This window comes from Nelusetta ayraudi, unplaced genomic scaffold (assembly GCF_046127955.1).
Source record: "Nelusetta ayraudi isolate G7.1 ecotype Tasmania unplaced genomic scaffold, CSIRO-AGI_Nayr_v1 ptg000070l, whole genome shotgun sequence".
In the NCBI taxonomy this organism is placed as follows: domain Eukaryota; kingdom Metazoa; phylum Chordata; class Actinopteri; order Tetraodontiformes; family Monacanthidae; genus Nelusetta; species Nelusetta ayraudi.
In genome coordinates, this window is record NW_027466120.1 from 1,860,070 (window position 1) to 1,878,398 (window position 18,329).

General features: G+C 49.2%; 1 protein-coding gene across 2 annotated transcripts in view; it reads right to left on the reverse strand.

Annotated features, from left to right (window-relative positions):
* Positions 1-876: 876 nt before the first annotated feature.
* chl1a (cell adhesion molecule L1-like a) overlaps positions 877-18,329 on the reverse strand; it is a 53,436-nt gene continuing 35,983 nt past the window's right edge. The window contains exons 23-30 of one of the 2 annotated variants that reach the window (XM_076041933.1): positions 15,504-15,686; positions 10,895-10,933; positions 10,551-10,613; positions 10,002-10,115; positions 8,906-9,067; positions 8,253-8,441; positions 6,689-6,761; positions 877-1,297 (exon numbers count right to left, since the gene is read on the reverse strand). In XM_076041933.1, coding sequence (XP_075898048.1) covers positions 1,114-1,297; positions 6,689-6,761; positions 8,253-8,441; positions 8,906-9,067; positions 10,002-10,115; positions 10,551-10,613; positions 10,895-10,933; positions 15,504-15,686 — 1,007 coding nt within the window. In that variant the 3' untranslated portion in view covers positions 877-1,113. The remainder of the gene's footprint in view (positions 1,298-6,688; positions 6,762-8,252; positions 8,442-8,905; positions 9,068-10,001; positions 10,116-10,550; positions 10,614-10,894; positions 10,934-15,503; positions 15,687-18,329) is intronic. The other variant, XM_076041934.1, reaches the window with a different exon arrangement.

Genomic DNA, 18,329 nt, shown 5'->3' on the forward strand with positions numbered 1-18,329 from the left:
ACGATGTTTCATTTAAAAAGAAATGACTGGATTCTCTCCGTCACATCTGTCTAATGGCTCGACTCTTGACGCACATCAGGTCGCTTGCCTCAGTCACGTGATATGTCACCGCTAAAATTAAACCTATGTGTAAAATCAATGAGAAAAAAAAAAAAGAGTCTTTGGAGAGCTTCTTCGCAAAGGTGAAAAGGTCCAGAGGAGACAGAAGAAAAGCCAAGGACTTCCAGGAAAAAGAGAGCTGCGTTTTACAGACAATACCAGCGGTACGAGACTTAAAACAGGGATTTTATCTCGACAGGAGGTTCCCACGCACCAAGCCCACTCTGTATAATATGCGGCGACCGGGTGGAAGCGGGTATGAGGGCTTCAAAACTGCTTCGCCACTTGGAGACCAGGCACCCTGCACAAACAACAAGCATTTAGGGTATTTTTGAACGAAAACAAAATGTATACGTATGTTATTCTTAATGTTTATTATGAACTATTATTAATGTTATGTTGTCGTGAGAAAATACCGCAGTTTTCATGCCGGTCATATCATGTTCTTCTGTTGTGATTATCCGCCAGACCTTAATGGCCGCTCACTGAAAATACTGCCTGACCACTGGCTTTAAAGAACCAGTCAAATAAATGGACTGGAATTATGAGGGTGTGTTTTGACTCTGACTGAGAGGCAGAATCACGTCATTTTTGGTGCAGAAATACAAATCGAAGACACCTTTTCCCTCATTTTCCAAATGCAGCAGCCGTGCGGTGCTCTGTTGCTCTGGGCTTCCGCTCACAAAACAATGCACGCGTGCAGGAAGCTGTCTTTCAAACATCGTTTCAGCCTTTTTGAAGATAATGAAAGCACGAACCGCCATTAGACTGTCCAACTGGTAGAAAAAAAAACAACACTTTATTTGCCTTTATAAATTCACAACACACACATAGTACAGGTCACTCACTTACAATATTTACACAGACTCGCGTGGCATTCACACTTGGGTCACTTTATCGTCGTCGTTAGTAGTATCTCTGTTATATAACTCTTGTGTTCAGCTGACTGGAACTAGGCCGGGTGGCAGTGAGGCCGGTGCGTAGAAGCGTCTGGCCTGCTGAACTGAGCGGCGGTCAGGCGGTGGCCGCCGCCGGCGGGCGGGTCTCGCAGTACTCCCCGATGAAGGAGCCGTCCTCGCTGAACTCCCCGTCGCCGTCGGCGTAGTCCACCAGGCTGTCCCTGCTGACGCCGTCGCCCGGCCCGCAGCCGTCCAGGCAGGCCGAGCTGCTGCCCTTCAGCGGCTTCTCCTCGCTGTCACTGTCCACAATGGAGACGGATGGTCAGGGTCGGCGGCGCAAACAACCGCGCCGCTCAGCACATCTGGCAGATGTTGCGAGGCGCGGCGGGGAGGGGGTTGGAGAGGAGGGGGAGGGGCGGGGAGGGGGGTGGAGAGGAGGGGGAGGGGCGGGGGGCCGCGATGTCACACTCACCCGGCTTGCTCGCGCACGTGCATTGCTAGCCCGTGCGGCACACACACAAACAGACACACGTGATTAAATGCTCTGTCACACACATGCTTAGCAAAAACAAGTTGAAAATAAAAAGAAACGTCTTCTGGTTTCAGTGCTTCTCGACGGGGCGGCTGGCGGGCAGGCGGGCAGGGGGTTCGGATGCGGGGGTTGTCGGGGGGGGCACGGAAGGCCTCGCTACAATCACTTCGCTAATTGCTAATTGCCAAGGCTTCAGGGCCAAAGGCAATTTCAAATCTCTTTAGAAGCCGCGGTTGGAAATTGCCCGAGTGCGGTGAGAAAGCAGCAACGTGCGCGAGTGCGCGTGCGCAGGGAGGGGAGATTGAGAAAGAGCAGCGGGACCGGAGGAGGGGAGGTGGGTCATAAGCAATCCCAGACAAACAGCCTGTCATTGCAGGTGCTCCCGAGGGGCCCAACATGCAGGCCGAGGAGATTAGATGCCAATTTAATGGCGGGCGAGCGGCCAACTCGCAGGTGTCTCTCCGCCAGACGCGGGGTCACCTCAAAAACACCGCCGATGTTTTGCCCCCCCTCTTCCCTTTTCTTTTCCCCACCCCGGAAAAAAAAAATCTTCACCCGTTTAGCCACACGGCTCCAGACTCCTCCCCTCCCCCATCTCCTCCCTTTCCCCCTCCCCCTCCTCCTCCTGGCGTTAGCATGCATGGCGCACGCTACACAGCCGCCACCGCTCAGCGGGCCGCTATACGATACAGCTGCACTGTAGTTGACACCTGTGTCAGAGTCAAGCTTGACATTTGAAGTAACCCCCCCCCCCCCCCCCCCTCCCCCTCTCCCCCTCTCCTTCCTCCCTCTCCCACCCTCCACCCCGCAAACACAGGGGACCTGCGCGGTTTTAAGCTAAGATTACAAATCGGGTCTCTCTTCACAGGGATTTTTAATAACCGGCCTTATCGCTTCTCTTTCACGGGGCCATTTACCATGCAAGCCGCATAAGGTCCGCATTTCAGCCCCTTATCGAGCCTTCTTTCTCTGACAAGTCTAGAGTGCCCAAGATAAGTGAGCGTTATCTGAGAGCGGGGGAATGCCACAGTGGCAGCCGCCGCCGCTGCAGCGGCAGCCGCCGCCCGCCCACGGTGACTTTGAATATGGTGATAATGGAAGAAAAAAAAAGGAGAGAGGGGGGGCGGCCGGCGGCGCTTTGGAGCCTCGGCTCTTATTGAAGACCCCCATCGGTTGAAATCGTTTGAAAAAAAGAAAAAGAAAAAAAAAAAGGCTCTAACAAACAGGTGAGTGGGGGGTGGGGCCTCGTCTTTGAAGGGGTGGAAGATGGGAAGGTTCGAGGAATCTGCCGAACCTCTCACAAGAACGACGCTGAATAACCCCGAGATGAAGAGGGGAGGACGTAAACTAGCCGAGGGAAAAAAAAAGTATGTATTCAAATATACTGTATATATATATATAAATATAGAAAATATGCAGCCTGCTCGAACAGCCACTCGGCCTCCGACTGGAGACTCTGAAGTATAATTACTTCATGTCGGCTCCCCGGACACGTGGCGCCCCAGCGGGTGGTCCGCCGCCTTCAGAGATTCAAAGGGCAACGAGAGAGCCCTAAATCCTGCTCCGGAGCCAAGAAAACAAGATCATAGTGAGGCTGAGGATTCTGTGGGGAGGTGGGGGGGGCAGCCTGGGCTGCCTCGTGAAACCCCGAACCACGGGGCGCATTCTAAACAGTCAAACATCTGCCGCCTCTCCAGCTCCCAAAAAAAAAAAAAAAAAAAGAGAGAGAGAGAGAAAAAAAAATCAATAGCGCACCATAATGCGCACGCGGCCGCGGCCGTCTGTGTGGCTTTTCGCGCGGCGAGCGGAGCCGATGCACGCACCGTATCCGTTTACACAGCATTTACGGCCTCGCGCCGCTCGAGGGGAGTTGAAAAACGACGTTTGAAAAAAAAAAAAAAAAAAAAAACACAGCAGTTTAGCGCCTACCGAAGAGCGACAAACTCGCAAGGGCGCCGTCTCTCCCGTTTAACAGGGATCCTAATCTTGGCAGCGGAATTGAGAGAGCGCGCTTGGCAGCGGCCACGAAAGTTGTAAGTAATTGGCGTCCTGAATAATACGACGACGACGACGACGAGGAGAATCAAAGCGGACAGAGGAGGCTATTTTAGGGAGATTTGCGTTTTTTGCATGCGCACGAGAAGAGGAGGAGGAAAAAAAGAAAAAAACAAAACATAAAAAGCTAAAAAACAAAAAACAAAAACAAAAAAAACGGCATCTGAGCTGTCAGGCCCAAATGGGATCCTGGTTGATTTCCCTAAACTGTAGCTGAAGTACTCAATGAGTGTTCAACGTCTATTATAAAGTGCAACAGTTGATCGTTCTGGGTTTTAAAAAGAAAATGCACAGTATTTTTTTTTTAATTTTTTTTTTTACAATTTGGGACATTTAATGTGGGATGTGTTTCGCTTGTTCATCGGAAAATGGCGAATCCTGAACTATCGAGTCCACTGATGCTCTACAGCAAACATTTTTCTTTTGTTTTTTCTTTTGTTTTTTACAACAGGTGGCAGCCTAAACACATGCATAATCTACCCTCAGACGTCAGGATCTTAGCTAATGAACGGCCGGACACGTCTGAGGCTGCACAGAGGGGGCGCTCTCCCACCAGTGTGTCTGTCCCGCTATCCAACGTCAATGAAAGTGGGATGGCGCATTAATCTTTAAGGGCCCTGTATTGACGAGAAAAGCTCCGTCAATACCCAGCGCCGCATAGCTGTTTTTATTTTCCTCTTTTTTTATTTTCTATCAGCCAGTGTTTCCTCTAACTGGATGCTTGGGGGTGGGGGGGCTGCTCCCTAAGCACGTCTCCACCTACCACAGGGTTAACCTCCTGCACACCAGCAAATCTATAAGAATTGCACTGAAAAACGAAAAAAAAAAGAGGTTTACTGGATGGTGTATGTCGATTAAATGTGGATACAAGGCCAGGAATTGAGTCCAGGAAACAAAATATATCATTTTCTTGAGAGAGTAAAGCTCTTGATGCTAACGGTCTTGGTGTATAATGTCCTTTTTTTTATTTTGTTTTTTTTTAACCTATTTGGGGAAAAAAAGGGGTTAAAAAGGAAAATCTGAATAATCATTCATCTATGTCAAATGAGACTCATTCACATTCAAATGTGGTTATAATATGGTCCCATATCTGGGGTTTTGATAAGAGTCTATACTCTGTACTGTCTTGTCGCAATTCATGCGATTTGCATGTCAATGAAAAGCAACAAGCCTCACAATTCTGCACTGGAGGAGGCTCGAGCAGCAAACAGAGAGTCAGTGGGAGAAAAGTGAAATCTTGTTATTATGACTTTATCATCATTTTTGGCCTCTCTGGTTCCAGGACAACTTATGAACTAATGCGCACACCCAGACATGAGCATGATGTTGTCCACACTAGCTTTAGAAAACACAATGTGATGCATTTGACGACGCGTTACTTTATTGATAATTATGATTTGAATTAATATCAGCACAAAAAAGGTCTGATTTATTTATTTATTTATTTTCTTTCAAAAGTGATTCAAATGTCAAGAGCTGCAGCGTGAGTGTAGCTTCAGTTTCTGGACTCTGCACACTGAAGAAACGCTGCCGGGAAGATGCGGCTCCAGTCGTTTGGAGTCAATAAACACGTTGGGTTGGGTTACTCACGCGCTGTGACTCTCCAGCTGCAACTCCGTCGAGCCTCCTACTTCTCTCCTGTTGCCGTTAGTCAACCAGACGTACGACAACCTCTCTTCATCGAAACGGAGCAAACGAAAGCAGGTTTTGCCGGATGCCAGTTTGCTACTCTGCGTAACGCGCGTCCTTTGAGTCGGCCCGTCAAGAGTGCCAGCGAGCGTGTAGATCAGGGGTGTCAGACGTATGGCCCGCGGGCCGGATCAGGCCCGCAAACGTTTTTTTTTTTTCCAGCCCGCGAAATGATTTTGCAAAATATAAAAACTGCAATTTTTCAATGAAAGAAAGTGCCGTTCTAAATGTGTCCACTTGGTGTCGCAATATCAACAAACTCAATACTGGGGCTGAGCAAATCGGCCACTCACGTCTCCTATTGGCTGCCCTCATTGCCCCAGAATGTCTCTGTCAAAACAGACAAAGCTGATGCAGAGCAGTGTTGTTGACTTTCTACCCCCAAAAAGTCGCTATTCTCCCCATAGCGACTTTTTTTTTTTTTTTTTTTTTTTTCGTCAAAAGCGACTAGCGACAACTCTAGCATCAATTATGCAAATTAGACGATGAGGTCATTTGGCGACTTCGAGCGACTTTCAGGACAGCCAATAGCGACTTTCCTTACTGAGGAGTTGGCAGCACTGATGCAGAGTGCACAGTCCTCAAAGAACACGGCCAAAGTAAAACCAAGAGAACAACTGGAAGTGGTTGTTATTTTTACGTTATTATCACCATACCATGTTTTTACCGGTCCGGCCCGCTTGGGAATAGATTTTCCTCTATGTGGCCCGTGAACCAAAAATGAGTTCGACACCCCTGGTGTAGATCATTCCCGCAATGCTGCTGTGCTTTAACACCTTTTATGGTCCTTTGGTGTAGTTTGAATCATTATTTGAGGAGTTTTTTTTCCTTGTAACTCTTTGTAAAACGTGCTGAATACAAGTAGAGGTAGTATCCGTATCTTGATGTACGATCACACACACACACACACACACACACACACACACACACACACACACACACACACACACACACACACACACACACACACACAAAACAACAACAAAAGCACAGGGCAGGCAGACTAACACACTCGGTATCTGGTCGACGATTTAAAAAAAAAATAAAAAAAAAAATAGAATCACATGACTGACGGGGAACAAGGAGCGCGTTAGCCGCTGCTCTTGGCTACACACTTTGTTTACCTAGCCCAACAAATGTCGAGAGCAACGGCCTCTCGGCTGATCCCGAGCGCGCGGTTTGCTTTTCGGAAAGGAAAAGGAAGAGAGGAAGAACAAAACAAAAACAAAAACAAAGCATTACTTTTGACACAAGATAAATGAGCTTCCCAGCCGCTCCCCAAAATATTTAAGGTGCGTCTCTAAGATGAATACGGCCACGGCAGAATGCATTTCAGGAGATTAAAGACGAGGAAAAAAGTCATTTTCTCAGCACTTTACGCCACAGTGGGAGAGAAGGAGGTGGGGGGGTTCACCTGTATTCACAGAAGGTGTCATCATTCATCTCTTGTGACTCCACGTCAGGGTGGAGGTCCTCCTTTTCTTTGACTGCAGAGGGGGGCAGGACACACATCTTTTATTTATTTCATTTTTTTTTTTAGCAGCAAAGTTTGAAAGCAGCACCTCCGACCCGCCCAGGGAAGCCGCTGCAGCCGCCCGCTTTCCTTTGCTCTCAGGTTTGATCAACCTCGGCGGTCACAACGCAGGTGCTTCTCACAACTTACTTCCAGAGTATCTTAACTTTTGCAGATCTGATCGGATTTGAACTTTTGCATCACCCGAGTGCTTGTTTGTTTGCTTTTTCATTTTTAAAAATCGAAATTATGAAGTAACCCGAGAGGCTTTTGAGAGCAGCTTCTGGCTTCTGGCGTGTCAAAGCGTGCGCGTCCTGAAAGCCTGTGTGTGTCTTCACAAAGTGCTACACATCGGCTTTTTTGAATGGACACACTTTGGGAGAAAAAAAAGAAATACACCAGTTGCTTTCAGCGGACAAAAGAGGCTTTTCGTGAAAAGAGTCGGAACGGGCGAAAAGGGGGGAAATCCAAAGGAGCTGATGAAATATTCAGTGCTTCGTGTCAAAAAGCTGCGGCAGACAAAAGGAGCGGGACGGCGGCGCAGAAGATGGGAAGGCAGCTTGAGAGGAGAGAGGCCGAGCAAGGAGACACTTTACAGGTGGAGGCGCCATTGTGAGAGAGAATTGCGCTCTGATACGAGGAGTTTGCACAAAGGCAAAGAAGAAGAAGGGCCAGGACGCTGCGCAGCAGTGGGAGGAGGAGGAGGAGGAGGAGCAGGTGGTGAGGGAGAGTGGGGAGGAAGAGGAGGTGGAAAAGGAGCAGAGGAGGTGGCGGGGTGGGTGGGGGGAGGTGGGAGCGGAGTGGAGGAAGAGGTGGGGAGGGGTGGAGGAGAAGGAGGAACAGGAGGAGGAGGTGGGGAAGGGAGGGGAGGGGAGGGGTGGGGGAGGAGTAGAAGAGGAGGTGGGGGAGGGAGGGGAGGAGGTGAAGAAGAGAGGGAAGGAGGTGGGGAAGGCAGGAGTAGGAGCTGGGAGAGGGAGGGGAGGAGGAGGAGGAGGAGGAGGAGGAGGAGGAGGGAGCAGAGTGGAGGAAGAAGAGGGGAAAGGAGAGTAGGATGTGAAGAAGCGAGGGGAGGAGGTGGGGAAGGAAGAGAAGGGGGGGGGGGGGATGTGATGTGAAGTCGCCGGAGTCGCTGTGGCCCGACGCAAAATGCTTTTGCATGCAACCGAAGCCGTGCTGTTAACTTGGGACTGGTGAGCTGGTGGGTTGGGGGTCTGGTGCAGCGAGCAGCAGCGCCCACTGGCACTCATGAAGCATTCCCAAGACCAGGGCAGGCGGGGGAAGTCGGGGCTGAGGCCCGTCGCAGCGTTCCGTTCAGTCCGGAGGGTCAAAGGTCGAGAGACAATTTGAAACAAATGTGATCAAATGTGTTTTTTTGTTGTTGTTTTTTTAATCTCTGAAGTTTCACGTCTCCGTCCTGAAGCGAAACGGGCCGAGCCGCGGCAGCCCTGCTCGGAGAGCCACTGACCTTCCTCCAGGGGGAACATTTCCTGCTGCTGGGACGGCGCCGGCGGTGGCGGCGTACCTGCATACTTGCCGCCTGCGTTCCTCCGCACGAAACAGACCATGAGCGCCACCAGGGTGAGGAGTGCCGCCGCGCACATGGTCCCGATGACCCAGCCCTTGGTGGAGAAGTCGCTCTGCTGATTGGCCGCACCTGGAGAACGGGAGAGCGTCAGAAAAAAGATGAAGAAACAGAGGCAAAGATCCTCGAGGATGCATTTTTTTTTTTTATCGTACTTGTCTCGAGTACCACACTCGACCGGAGTGCTCTCGCTCGCTCGCTCTCTCTCTCTCTCTCTCTCTCTCTCTCTCTCTCACTCTCTCTTTCTTTCTGCAACTTCTCATTCGACTGAAAACAGATAAAGACACGACGCTCTCCAGTCAGAGAGGACGGAATCGCTGTTTGACTCACTTTCCTCTCTGCTACGACTCTCAGCGAGCTACTCGGAGGCAATCTTGGCGAAGGGAGGCAAACCAACTCCACGTAGGGGTGAGGTGTGGTCGGGGGAAGACGGGGAGGGAAAACACACACTTGCGCTCGCCCGCCAGTCGGCGGCGTCCCGCCGGTTTGGCGCGCGAGGTCGTAGCGCCGCGCTGTTATCGACTCTCTCCGCTCACCTTTGACCCGGGTCTGGATAACATCTTCGAAAATGCTAGCGTTATCGAGCAGCCCCTTGGCCAGCAGCCGCACGGTGTACACGGCCCCCGGCTGCAGCCCGTCGATCACGTGGAAGTTTTGCGACGTGTTTACGGCCTCCGATATCCACCAGTTACTGTCGCCTGGCGCAGGAAGTGGCACCGGCAGCGGCGGCAGCGGGCCAAAGACAAGAGGGGACAGGTGAAAAAGGTGAGCAGAGTCCGACATGTCATCGGAGCTACGGAGCGTAGCCAAGCACACACTTGGAGCGTTAGCAAAGGAGGATAGTTCACCCAAAATTGACGCTTCACCCCATTTACTACTCAGCACTACATCAGTGGAGGATCTGGTACCGTCTTCAAATTCACACAGCCTTGATCCCAGGGGCCTTGGAGCCAATCCCAGTTATGTTGGAGTAGAGGAAGTGACTGGTTCATCACAGGGCCAAACACAGAGGGACAAATATTTGCACTCGCATTCACACTAATGGAGAATTTACAGTTACTAATGAGCTAATTAACATGCAGTCTTTGGAGTGTGGGGATGGTGGGGGGTGGGGGGGGTGAAGAGAACCCGCACAGGCACAGGGAGAACGTTAAAAAAGAAAATCGGGAATTTGGTTGAAATCGCACTTCATGTGGGCTCTTGCACACACACAGACACAAGTTAGTTTCCCGTCGCTGCTGGAAGTTGACTTGACAGCTGACATGGAGACATGTCTTCTTTGATGGCCACCGTGGCCTTTGATTGAATTGTGTCTGCAGAAAATTCTCAGTCCTCCAGGTCGTTGCACTCTTGGAGGGTTATGCACTGTAGTGGCAACTGGGCCTTGTTCTTGCACTCCTCATCCCGAAAAGGAGAACTGAAGAAAGGATGAACTACCATTAATCAACTACCAAGAACCAGGTCCACTTCCTCACTTCCATGAGACTCCAGATTGACTCCACCAAGTGGTGAGTGGTGAATAGGTGATTTTCTTTTCTTCTTTTGGGTGCACTATCCCTTAAAGATAAGAACCGTATGCTACAACTGAACACAATGGCAGCACGCGGTGCAGACGCTAAAATGTTAGCTTACGGTTGTTCCGATAAGCCACATAGAGCTGCGAGTCCCGCTGTGAGTCCGCGGCAGTCCAGCTGATTTTGGCAAAGGTGTCACTCACGTAAGAGCTTATGTTCAACAGGATTGGAACTGATAAAAAAAAAAAGCAGAGGAAGAAGAAGGAGAAGAAGAAGAAGAAGTAGGAGGAGGGGTAGAGGAAAACAGAGACACAGGAAAAAGAGGATTAGCAGAGGCAAATAGTCTCCCTCTGCAGCTCCAGAGCAGCACAGCCGCAGCAGAAAAGCCTTCAAGATGACAGTTCAAAAGGCAACGCCGGGGCCCCCAGACGTAATTGAGTGGAGCTGGATTTTTGTCTCATAAAGGGTAGATATAGAGATGGTGGGCGTGAGTGACATCTTGTGATCGCTCTCTCTTTGCAAAGCTGGCATTTGCCGACGCCCCACCACCCCCACCGCCCCCACCGCCACCATCCAAGAGTTAATAGATTGGGAGCTGAGGTAGCTGGAGACGAGATGAGAGTGATAGCGCTTGGTTTGGTGCATGCGCCGCAGTGTGCAGGTATACCTAGAGGAGGATGAGTGGAGTTGCCAGGGACAGAGGTGGAAAAGGAGAGCGAGCAGTTGCAGCCTGGAAGGAAAGAGAGAGCCTCAGATGTAAGATTGACAGGCCGGTTCTAATCCTCTAGCCTGTTCGACGAGGAGAAACCTTTCAGAGGAACTACAGGGGAGGATTTGTTAGAACAAGTGGAGGGAACTTGATTAATTACGAGCAGTTAGGGCGCAGCGCGGATGTTTTGTTGTCGCGCTATTCCTGGGATGTCAGGTGGAGGCATCGCTAACTAGCTAGCTAGCTAGCTAGCCGCTACACTAACGCAGCTACGGCTACGTCAGCAGCTGCAGGATACATACTGCTTTCAACACGGACCACCGCCGGAGTCGGGGACAAATCTTCAGAGGGATAAAAAGAAAGCAAAATAGAGCAGAAGATTACAGATATATGGAAAGCCAGCTTTAAGGTTTATGGGTGCGCGCACACATACACACAAAGGCTCGAAGACAGGCACACACGCACACACACAAATCCCCCACACAAATACAACCTCGCACAGCTTTACGCCTGCATCGCACATCTGTTTCCTAGCGGTGCTCTTTGAGATCCTGTGATTGGTTGCAGAACAGCGCCACCAGGGGGGGTGTTGTGTAAAGAAAACCACTCAATTTACAACCAACATTTACATCTTCATTAATAAAGCCAAAACATCAAACTAATGGCCTTAGTTTCCTCACGGTGTGTACCCCTGATGCTATAATAACTTTTTGGGGTCACAACCACGCTGAATTTAATAGAAGTGTCCTAGGCTACAATTATTACTGTTTCGCATTTTGCAGTTTTCAACGTAAACTTGTTTTTAATGAGTTCAGCCACTGGATTTATCTCAGGTTTTTGTAGCTTTTTTTTTTTTTTTTTTTGAAAAAGTGTCACCCCGAAGAGCAATCAACACGGCAGTAAAGTGACGCAGGCCGTCCTGCTCCGAGCTCGCGGTCGTTCCAGTGAAGCCGCTCGGCGGTCATCGAGTCTCGCACTGTCTTTAAAAACATTAGGCCATTAGTGGAAACGCTGGCAAAAAAGGAACAGCTTGAGCGTCTCGAACGCTGCACCGGGGAGCAAGTAAATTAATCTCTGGAGGAGCCGGCTATTTTGGTGTCACTCCGTGCTCTCTGTCATGTTTGCAGTGCGCTTTATCTCTGCCTCTTTGTTATCTCATGAGACCCGCGGGAGGAAAATATATTTTCTCTTTCTGGCGAAAACTTTCTCTGCCGGGGCCGTGAGCTGATGTTTCTCCCCTTTTGTGCTACTTCCACCCCGTGTGTGTGTGTGTGTGTGTGTGTGTGTGTGTGTGTGTGTGGGGGGGGGGTTTTTTTTGTTTTGTTTTTTTTGGGGTTCCTCCTCTCTGCGAGGTTTCACAAACAAAGGCTCACGGACGCGCGCACGCACACATACTGGAGCACGCGCTTGCCGGTGCCGTTTGCTTTTTCCATCGTTTCGTTTTGTTTCTTCCCCCCACTTCTGCTTCGCACACTGTTCTCCGTCCTTCGCCACTAGAAAGACTCTCCAGACTGAGCTCAACTAAATGTCAATAATGCTTGAAAAGCTCAAGGTGAAAGTTAAAACAGAGCCGCTCGCAGGCTGCAGGCCGTTAATTCCCTTGAAATCTTTTCGGGTTTTTTGCCCCCCCCCCACACACACACATCATCGTCGTTCCATCACTGCCCTCCGACCCACCCCGCCCCGCCCACCCCTCACCCCCCCTCGGCATCTATAAACCCACTCGGCTGCATTGTGCCAGTGGTGCCCCGAGGACGGCACCATTTCACCTCTCCTCCGAACCCTGACTCGACTGTATTTGCAAACAATGGGCCTAATGGCTCTCAGGCCTGACATCCACCCAGAAGACGCAGAGCCTCTCACAGGAAATAAATAAGCCAAGAGGTTGAGTGAATAGCTTTTGTCCTGGCGTTCAGAGAGGGCAGACGTACGTCCTTTTCCCCTTGTTCCCCGCGTTCACATCTGTATGCCTGCCACACAGTGGAGGTCAAACACATTTTTTTTTTAAGCGTTTTCTTTTACTGGAATTAAGAGGTAAAGAAAATGCAGCCACGTGTGAAAACGGCTGCCGTCTGGTCAGTGTACTAAACCTTCCAGATTAAATCAGGTGGTGCCTGTTTGCTGTCGTTAGTGATTATGTGAGAAAAGACTAGAAAACAACCCATTATTATTGACTGTAAATATCAATAACACTTGTTGTATTTAGAATAATAACGAAGCGATAATAAAGCAATGCCTCTATGAGGATGCTGGTTGTGCTGGTTGTGCTGCTGGGCTCACAGCAAAACTAGCTGCTTTAATAATGAGAGCGGTGGGAGTGAGTGAGTGTGTGTGCTAAGCTTTTGACGGACGGTGAACCGGACCTCAGTGTATTCACACAGAGGAGAAACGGCCCCGGACGGGGCTGCAAAACATTGCGCGGAGCCAGAGGAAGTGCTGCTGGGACGCTGCGTGGTTGGCGAGCGCTAGCATGACGGAGGTGGTCTCCGGCCTGACTTGCTTGAAGGCGTAGGGGAGCTTTTCGCCAAAGAAAGAAAAAAAAACAAAAAAAAAAAACAGTGGTGAAGACAGCTTTCTGCCTCGCCACTGTGAATGCAGAGCGTGAGTCTGTCGGGGGGGCGGTAGCAGCAGTCTGAGTAGCAGTGGTAGTGTTGTCGCTCCCAGGAGCTCGCTAGTGCACAGCCCCGGATCTGTTCTAAGTGGCAGCGCTGTTGGGGGTTGGCAGTCTCAAGCCAGCGGCAGTGTAGTAGCGCTAGCGTCAGTAGCTCCCGTTGCTCCGGCTACAGAGTTGCAGTCGAACCTAACAAACGCTGCTGGGGTTGCTCTTTAGTTCCAATCTGAGCGTGCTGCTTTCAACCCCCATGAGGACGAAGAGGAAGAGGAACTAAGGTGAATTTATCAGCACCTTTTGCAAAAAAAAACTTGCCTGGAGCTCCCATAAGTATGGAGCGCTAAGCCTGTTGCATAGCTAACATTAGCATCTCTCCGCTAACCAGGGAGCCCTGGTTGGACTTTGGTGCTGTGGCCACTAAGTGTGTTACTCCAGTAATAGTGGAGCAGGGCCCTATCAGCATCACGCAGTGTTGTGTTCATGTGAAGGCCTCCTTAATGGGACAGCGGTAGTTGATCGGGAAAGAGCAAGATTCTTTAATTAATGCCGTTGCGTTTCATTACAGCGGTTCTTTTAATCACAGACTTCATATAAATTAACTGCTCGGGACGGTGCGACGTCTGACTCCCTGAGCCCATTTGTTGAAGCAGAGCGGAGGAGGGAGGAAATAGATTTCGCGGTCGATAGCGGCCTAAAAGAACGGGGAAGTCGTAGCAGGCGCACGCGCGGCGACGTGTTGTTGAGATTTGTCCACCCTCTCCGAGTTATGAAAGATTAATGAGAAGCTTTGGAAAGTGGCGCCGGGCGGCTCAATCGGTGCTTCGAGTATCATTTTTTTTTTTTTTGAGAAAGTAACGAATGCCTTACGATTTTGTTCCGGCCCTGCGCTTTCATCTTCAACATTCCACAGAGTGAGGGGAGGGGGGGGGGGGCATAAATACGTGAGTTATGTTAAATTATTTGAAAGTGTACAATTGCCGTCTGAGCTGTCAACACAGTCCTGACCTTGATCAGCGGCGCGGCCACCAAAGCCAAAAGTAAATTCTCAGTGCGTTATCTTTATTCATGCCCTGAGAACGTGTTGTCAGTTTCCCACAGCTACGCAGATGACTGGTGGGAAGGCATTCCAGAAAAACAAAATTAAAAAAAAGCCCGCAGCTCGCCCGAATACCGCCTTTCAGGGTCTATCTCTTAATAAAATTTCTACAGCTATATATACTTGATCATTGACTGAGTGCCAAGGCTGGCCTTTCAATTTCTATGGGTATAGAGAGCAAATATCAAGCACGGCAAATTGAAAAGATCAAATCTCTGCGTCGGCCAATAGGTTGAGCAGTGAGAGGTGGCTAGTTCGCTCCTACATCTTGGCAACGCAAGCAAACTGGAATCTGTCTGTAAATGTGAATTTGCAGAGGAAGGATGCTTCACTGAGACTGAAGAAGACAAAGGACAGCAAGTCTGGTTTAAAATGAACGGCACAGACTCCCTGAATTTTCCAGCAAAGCTCTTTTTTGTTTTCATGTAAAACTCGAAATGGCTTGAGAACAAAAGGTTTCCACCAGTGAATTCCCACGGAGGCATGAATATGACTTGACTCTTCTTCTGTGCGCAGCGAGCTCAAGAACCACTGGATCTTTTGTTTTGTGTGTGTGTTTTTTTGTTTGTTTTTTTTGATAGAGCACGCATGCCCTTTGACCACAGGAGCTACTGTACGCTTTTGAGCCGAGATGTCCTGAAGACACAGCAGTGCTTTTTTTTTTTTTTTCATACGTGCTGGACTGTCCTCACCAGCTGCAGAAGCCAGAAGTGCAGTACACAGCTAATGGCTTCTTCGTGTTTGAAAGAAATATCACTCATGAATTTTCATTTTTCTTATTTAAAAATATCTCTGTATAAAGTGAATTAGGTGAATTTCTAATGGAAGCATGTCTGCTTTCTGGGGAGCATAAAAATAAATAAAAAAGGGGGCAATTTATCACATTTCTTTTATTTTAATGTTTTTATTTATTATTCACTTATTCATTTTTTTAGGAATGGAATAGAATGCCTCTTTTCCCGCTAGTATACGTCACACGCCACATTTATTAGAAATCCCTCTCAGCATCCACATTCAGAAGTCAGAAGTCAGAAAAATGTTTTTCCCCCTGACATGCTCGCCAGATGTGTTGCTGTGTACATTCACCCACAAATCTGTAATAGAAACCCACCCACTGACTTAATCAGGGTGGTATTACGTACGGCTGAACCTCAACCTTGCTTTAGCCGCTCCGCTGCACCACTGCGGCGCTATCTCTACTCACGTGCATTGGACGGGGTGTTGCTCTCCATCGCCAGCGCGGGTCCACAGCCTGCTCTGGTGCAGGCGCTGAGCAGGAAGCGGTACAGGCTTCCCTCTGTCAAGCCATGAAGCTCCCACTCAGTCCTGTCAGGCCCAGTGATGTTTATCTCCTGGGTACCAACAAGCTCCAGCGTGCTCATATTCACTAAAAAAGGAGAAAGAAACAAGCAAACACAGAACATAGAAACATGAGGGGAGCAGGGGGTCAGTTCACAAGGTGCATGGTGCAAGGTGCAAGGCATGGCTCATCACGGCGGGCTCGCACTGTATGCTAATGGTACGCGGCTATAACGAGGGTCAAATGGATGAGGGAGGAGGAAGATGAGGGGATGTCATGCCGGCTCAGGCGGAAAGCGAGTGCAGCAGATACACGTTGTGACAGGTGAGCTGAGGAGGAATACATTATGAAGAGAGGCGCGGGGCGAGGATGAAAGGAGGGCGTGGGGAGGGGGGGCTCAAGAAGAGGAGGTGGAGAGAGTAAACAAGTGGCAGCGGATGAAAGGAGGAGGAAGGAGAAGAGGAGGTGGAGGAGATGCGAGAGTGGGAGGGGAGTAAACAGAGGACTGAAAGCTGGGGGAGAAATTAGGAGCGGGAGAAGGAGACGGAAGGAAGAGGGAGGCAGAAGTGGGAGCAGCGGAGGGGAATGTGAGGGGCAGCAATCGGCAGAGTGGCGCAGCGTCTAACTTGCATTATAGATCAAAGAATAACATCTGCGACGGCTGCAGGAGTAAAGAAACACACACATCTGCGGAAGGGACCCGTTTGATGTCATTACTGTGTTGTAACTGAGCGCAGACGAGCGGGGGGGGGGGGGGGGGCGTATTATCCCCTGAACGGCTAATGGCTAATGATCACAGCTGGGTGACTTGGCACATACTGTAGTGACGCAGAAACTCTCAAGAGAATTTGTTAGAAAGTGAATTTGACGCATCCTGGGGTCTCGCAGTGAATCGGTTCAAAGGCACACTGTGCACACCCTCAGTGTGCACAGTGTGCAAATATATCTGCGTGCGTGTGCGCGTGCCAGCCTGACATCTGATACGGGGAAAAGCAGAGAGGAGCTCGGGGACGGAGTGTATTGAAGAGCTGGCCAGACTACGTGGGTGCTGGTGGAGGCGGCGAAAGGGCCGTCACTGCCTTCACATTTTACACAAAAGGCTTCACAAATGTCAGCCAAGCGAGTGTGTGTGGGCTTTGGGAGGAAAAAATAAATTAATAATAAAAAAAAACACACACAGAGGAAGCGTAGCGAAAGCCGCTCACTCGCTAGTTCACCTTAACTTTGTTTAAGGCACAGAGGGGGTGGGAGTGTTTTTTTTGTTTTTTTTTACACATATAAAAGTAAATGCCTCAAAAGGGGTGAAGACGTAAAAAAAAAAGAAAAGAAAACCCCACCCACCCCCCCGCTATGAACGTTGTCTGAGAGAAGGAGTGGAGACAGGGGACACAGAGGAAACGGACAGGCAGCGAGCACAAGTGAGCCGCAGTGACGCCTCGTGCAGCATCCGGTGTTAAACAGTGCAGCCTAGTGTCCAGTGTGGAAACACAGAGTGGAGGAGAGAACACAAAGAGGAGGAGGAGAGAGGAGGGCGAGGATGAGCTCTTCACCGTTGGTCAAGTGAAGGCGTCGTGTAAAACCCACGTCCAGAGATTTGTTATTAACCAGCCCACTCTGGCGTAACAGACTTGCATCATTAATTAGCTGGGCAGAAAAGAAAAAACATGCATATATAGCCCTCTGTTTACAGCCTGCTGCAAAATGTCCCCAGCTGTAGCTGCTGATTAGCCAGTGTTTTTGTTGGACCTTCCACATGTTTAAATGTGGGACAACAAAAACACAACGACCAGACAAGAGAACCTGGAGTGGGGTGTTGCCACCAACCTGAGAGGGCATTAGTGCCCTTTGTGACATCACACATTTACAAAAGGTCTCTTTTCAATTTTTTTCAAATTTTGTTCAACTCAGTTCACTGTCAGGCAAGATACACATTATTACTATTAGTAGTAGTAGTAATAGTAGTAGTGGTAGTAGTAGTAGTAGTAGTAGTAGTAGTAGTGGTAGCAGTAGTAGTAGTAGTAGTAGTAGTGGTAGTAGTAGTAGTAGTAGTGGTAGTAGTAGTAGTAGTAGTAGTAGTAGTAGTAGTGGTAGTAGTAGTAGTAGTAGTAGTGGTAGTAGTACTGGTAGTAGTAGTGGTAGTAGTAGTAGTAGTGGTAGTAGTAGTAGTAGTAGTGGTAGTAGTAGTAGTAGTAGTAGTAGTAGTAGTAGTAGTGGTAGTAGTAGTAGTAGTAGTAGTGGTAGTAGTAGTAGTAGTAGTAGTGGTAGTAGTGGTAGTAGTAGTAGTAGTAGTAGTAGTAGTAGTAGTAGTAGTAGTAGTAGTAGTAGTAGTAGTAGTAGTAGTGGTAGTAGTAGTAGTAGTAGTAGTGGTAGTAGTAGTAGTAGTAGTAGTGGTAGTAGTGGTAGTAGTAGTAGTAGTAGTAGTAGTAGTAGTAGTAGTAGTATTGCGATAACTTGGCAACCGTGGATACCATAAACTCCTGCAACCCTGAGTGCAGTGGGAAGCAACTAAGACAAATTCTTCATGAATTATCATCATCATCATTACAACACATTGATAAAATGAGTTTTCACATCGTACGGCGCCTTTAAATCAATCGGTTTAGAGTTAAAGTGTGCTGCCCTTCCACCTGCTCAGCTCTCGCTGCCCTCTCCGCTCCAGCTCTCACTGCTCCACTCCGCCCACCTGGCCTGAGCTCCTCCAGATAAGTTAAAGTGGAAAAAAAAATAAAA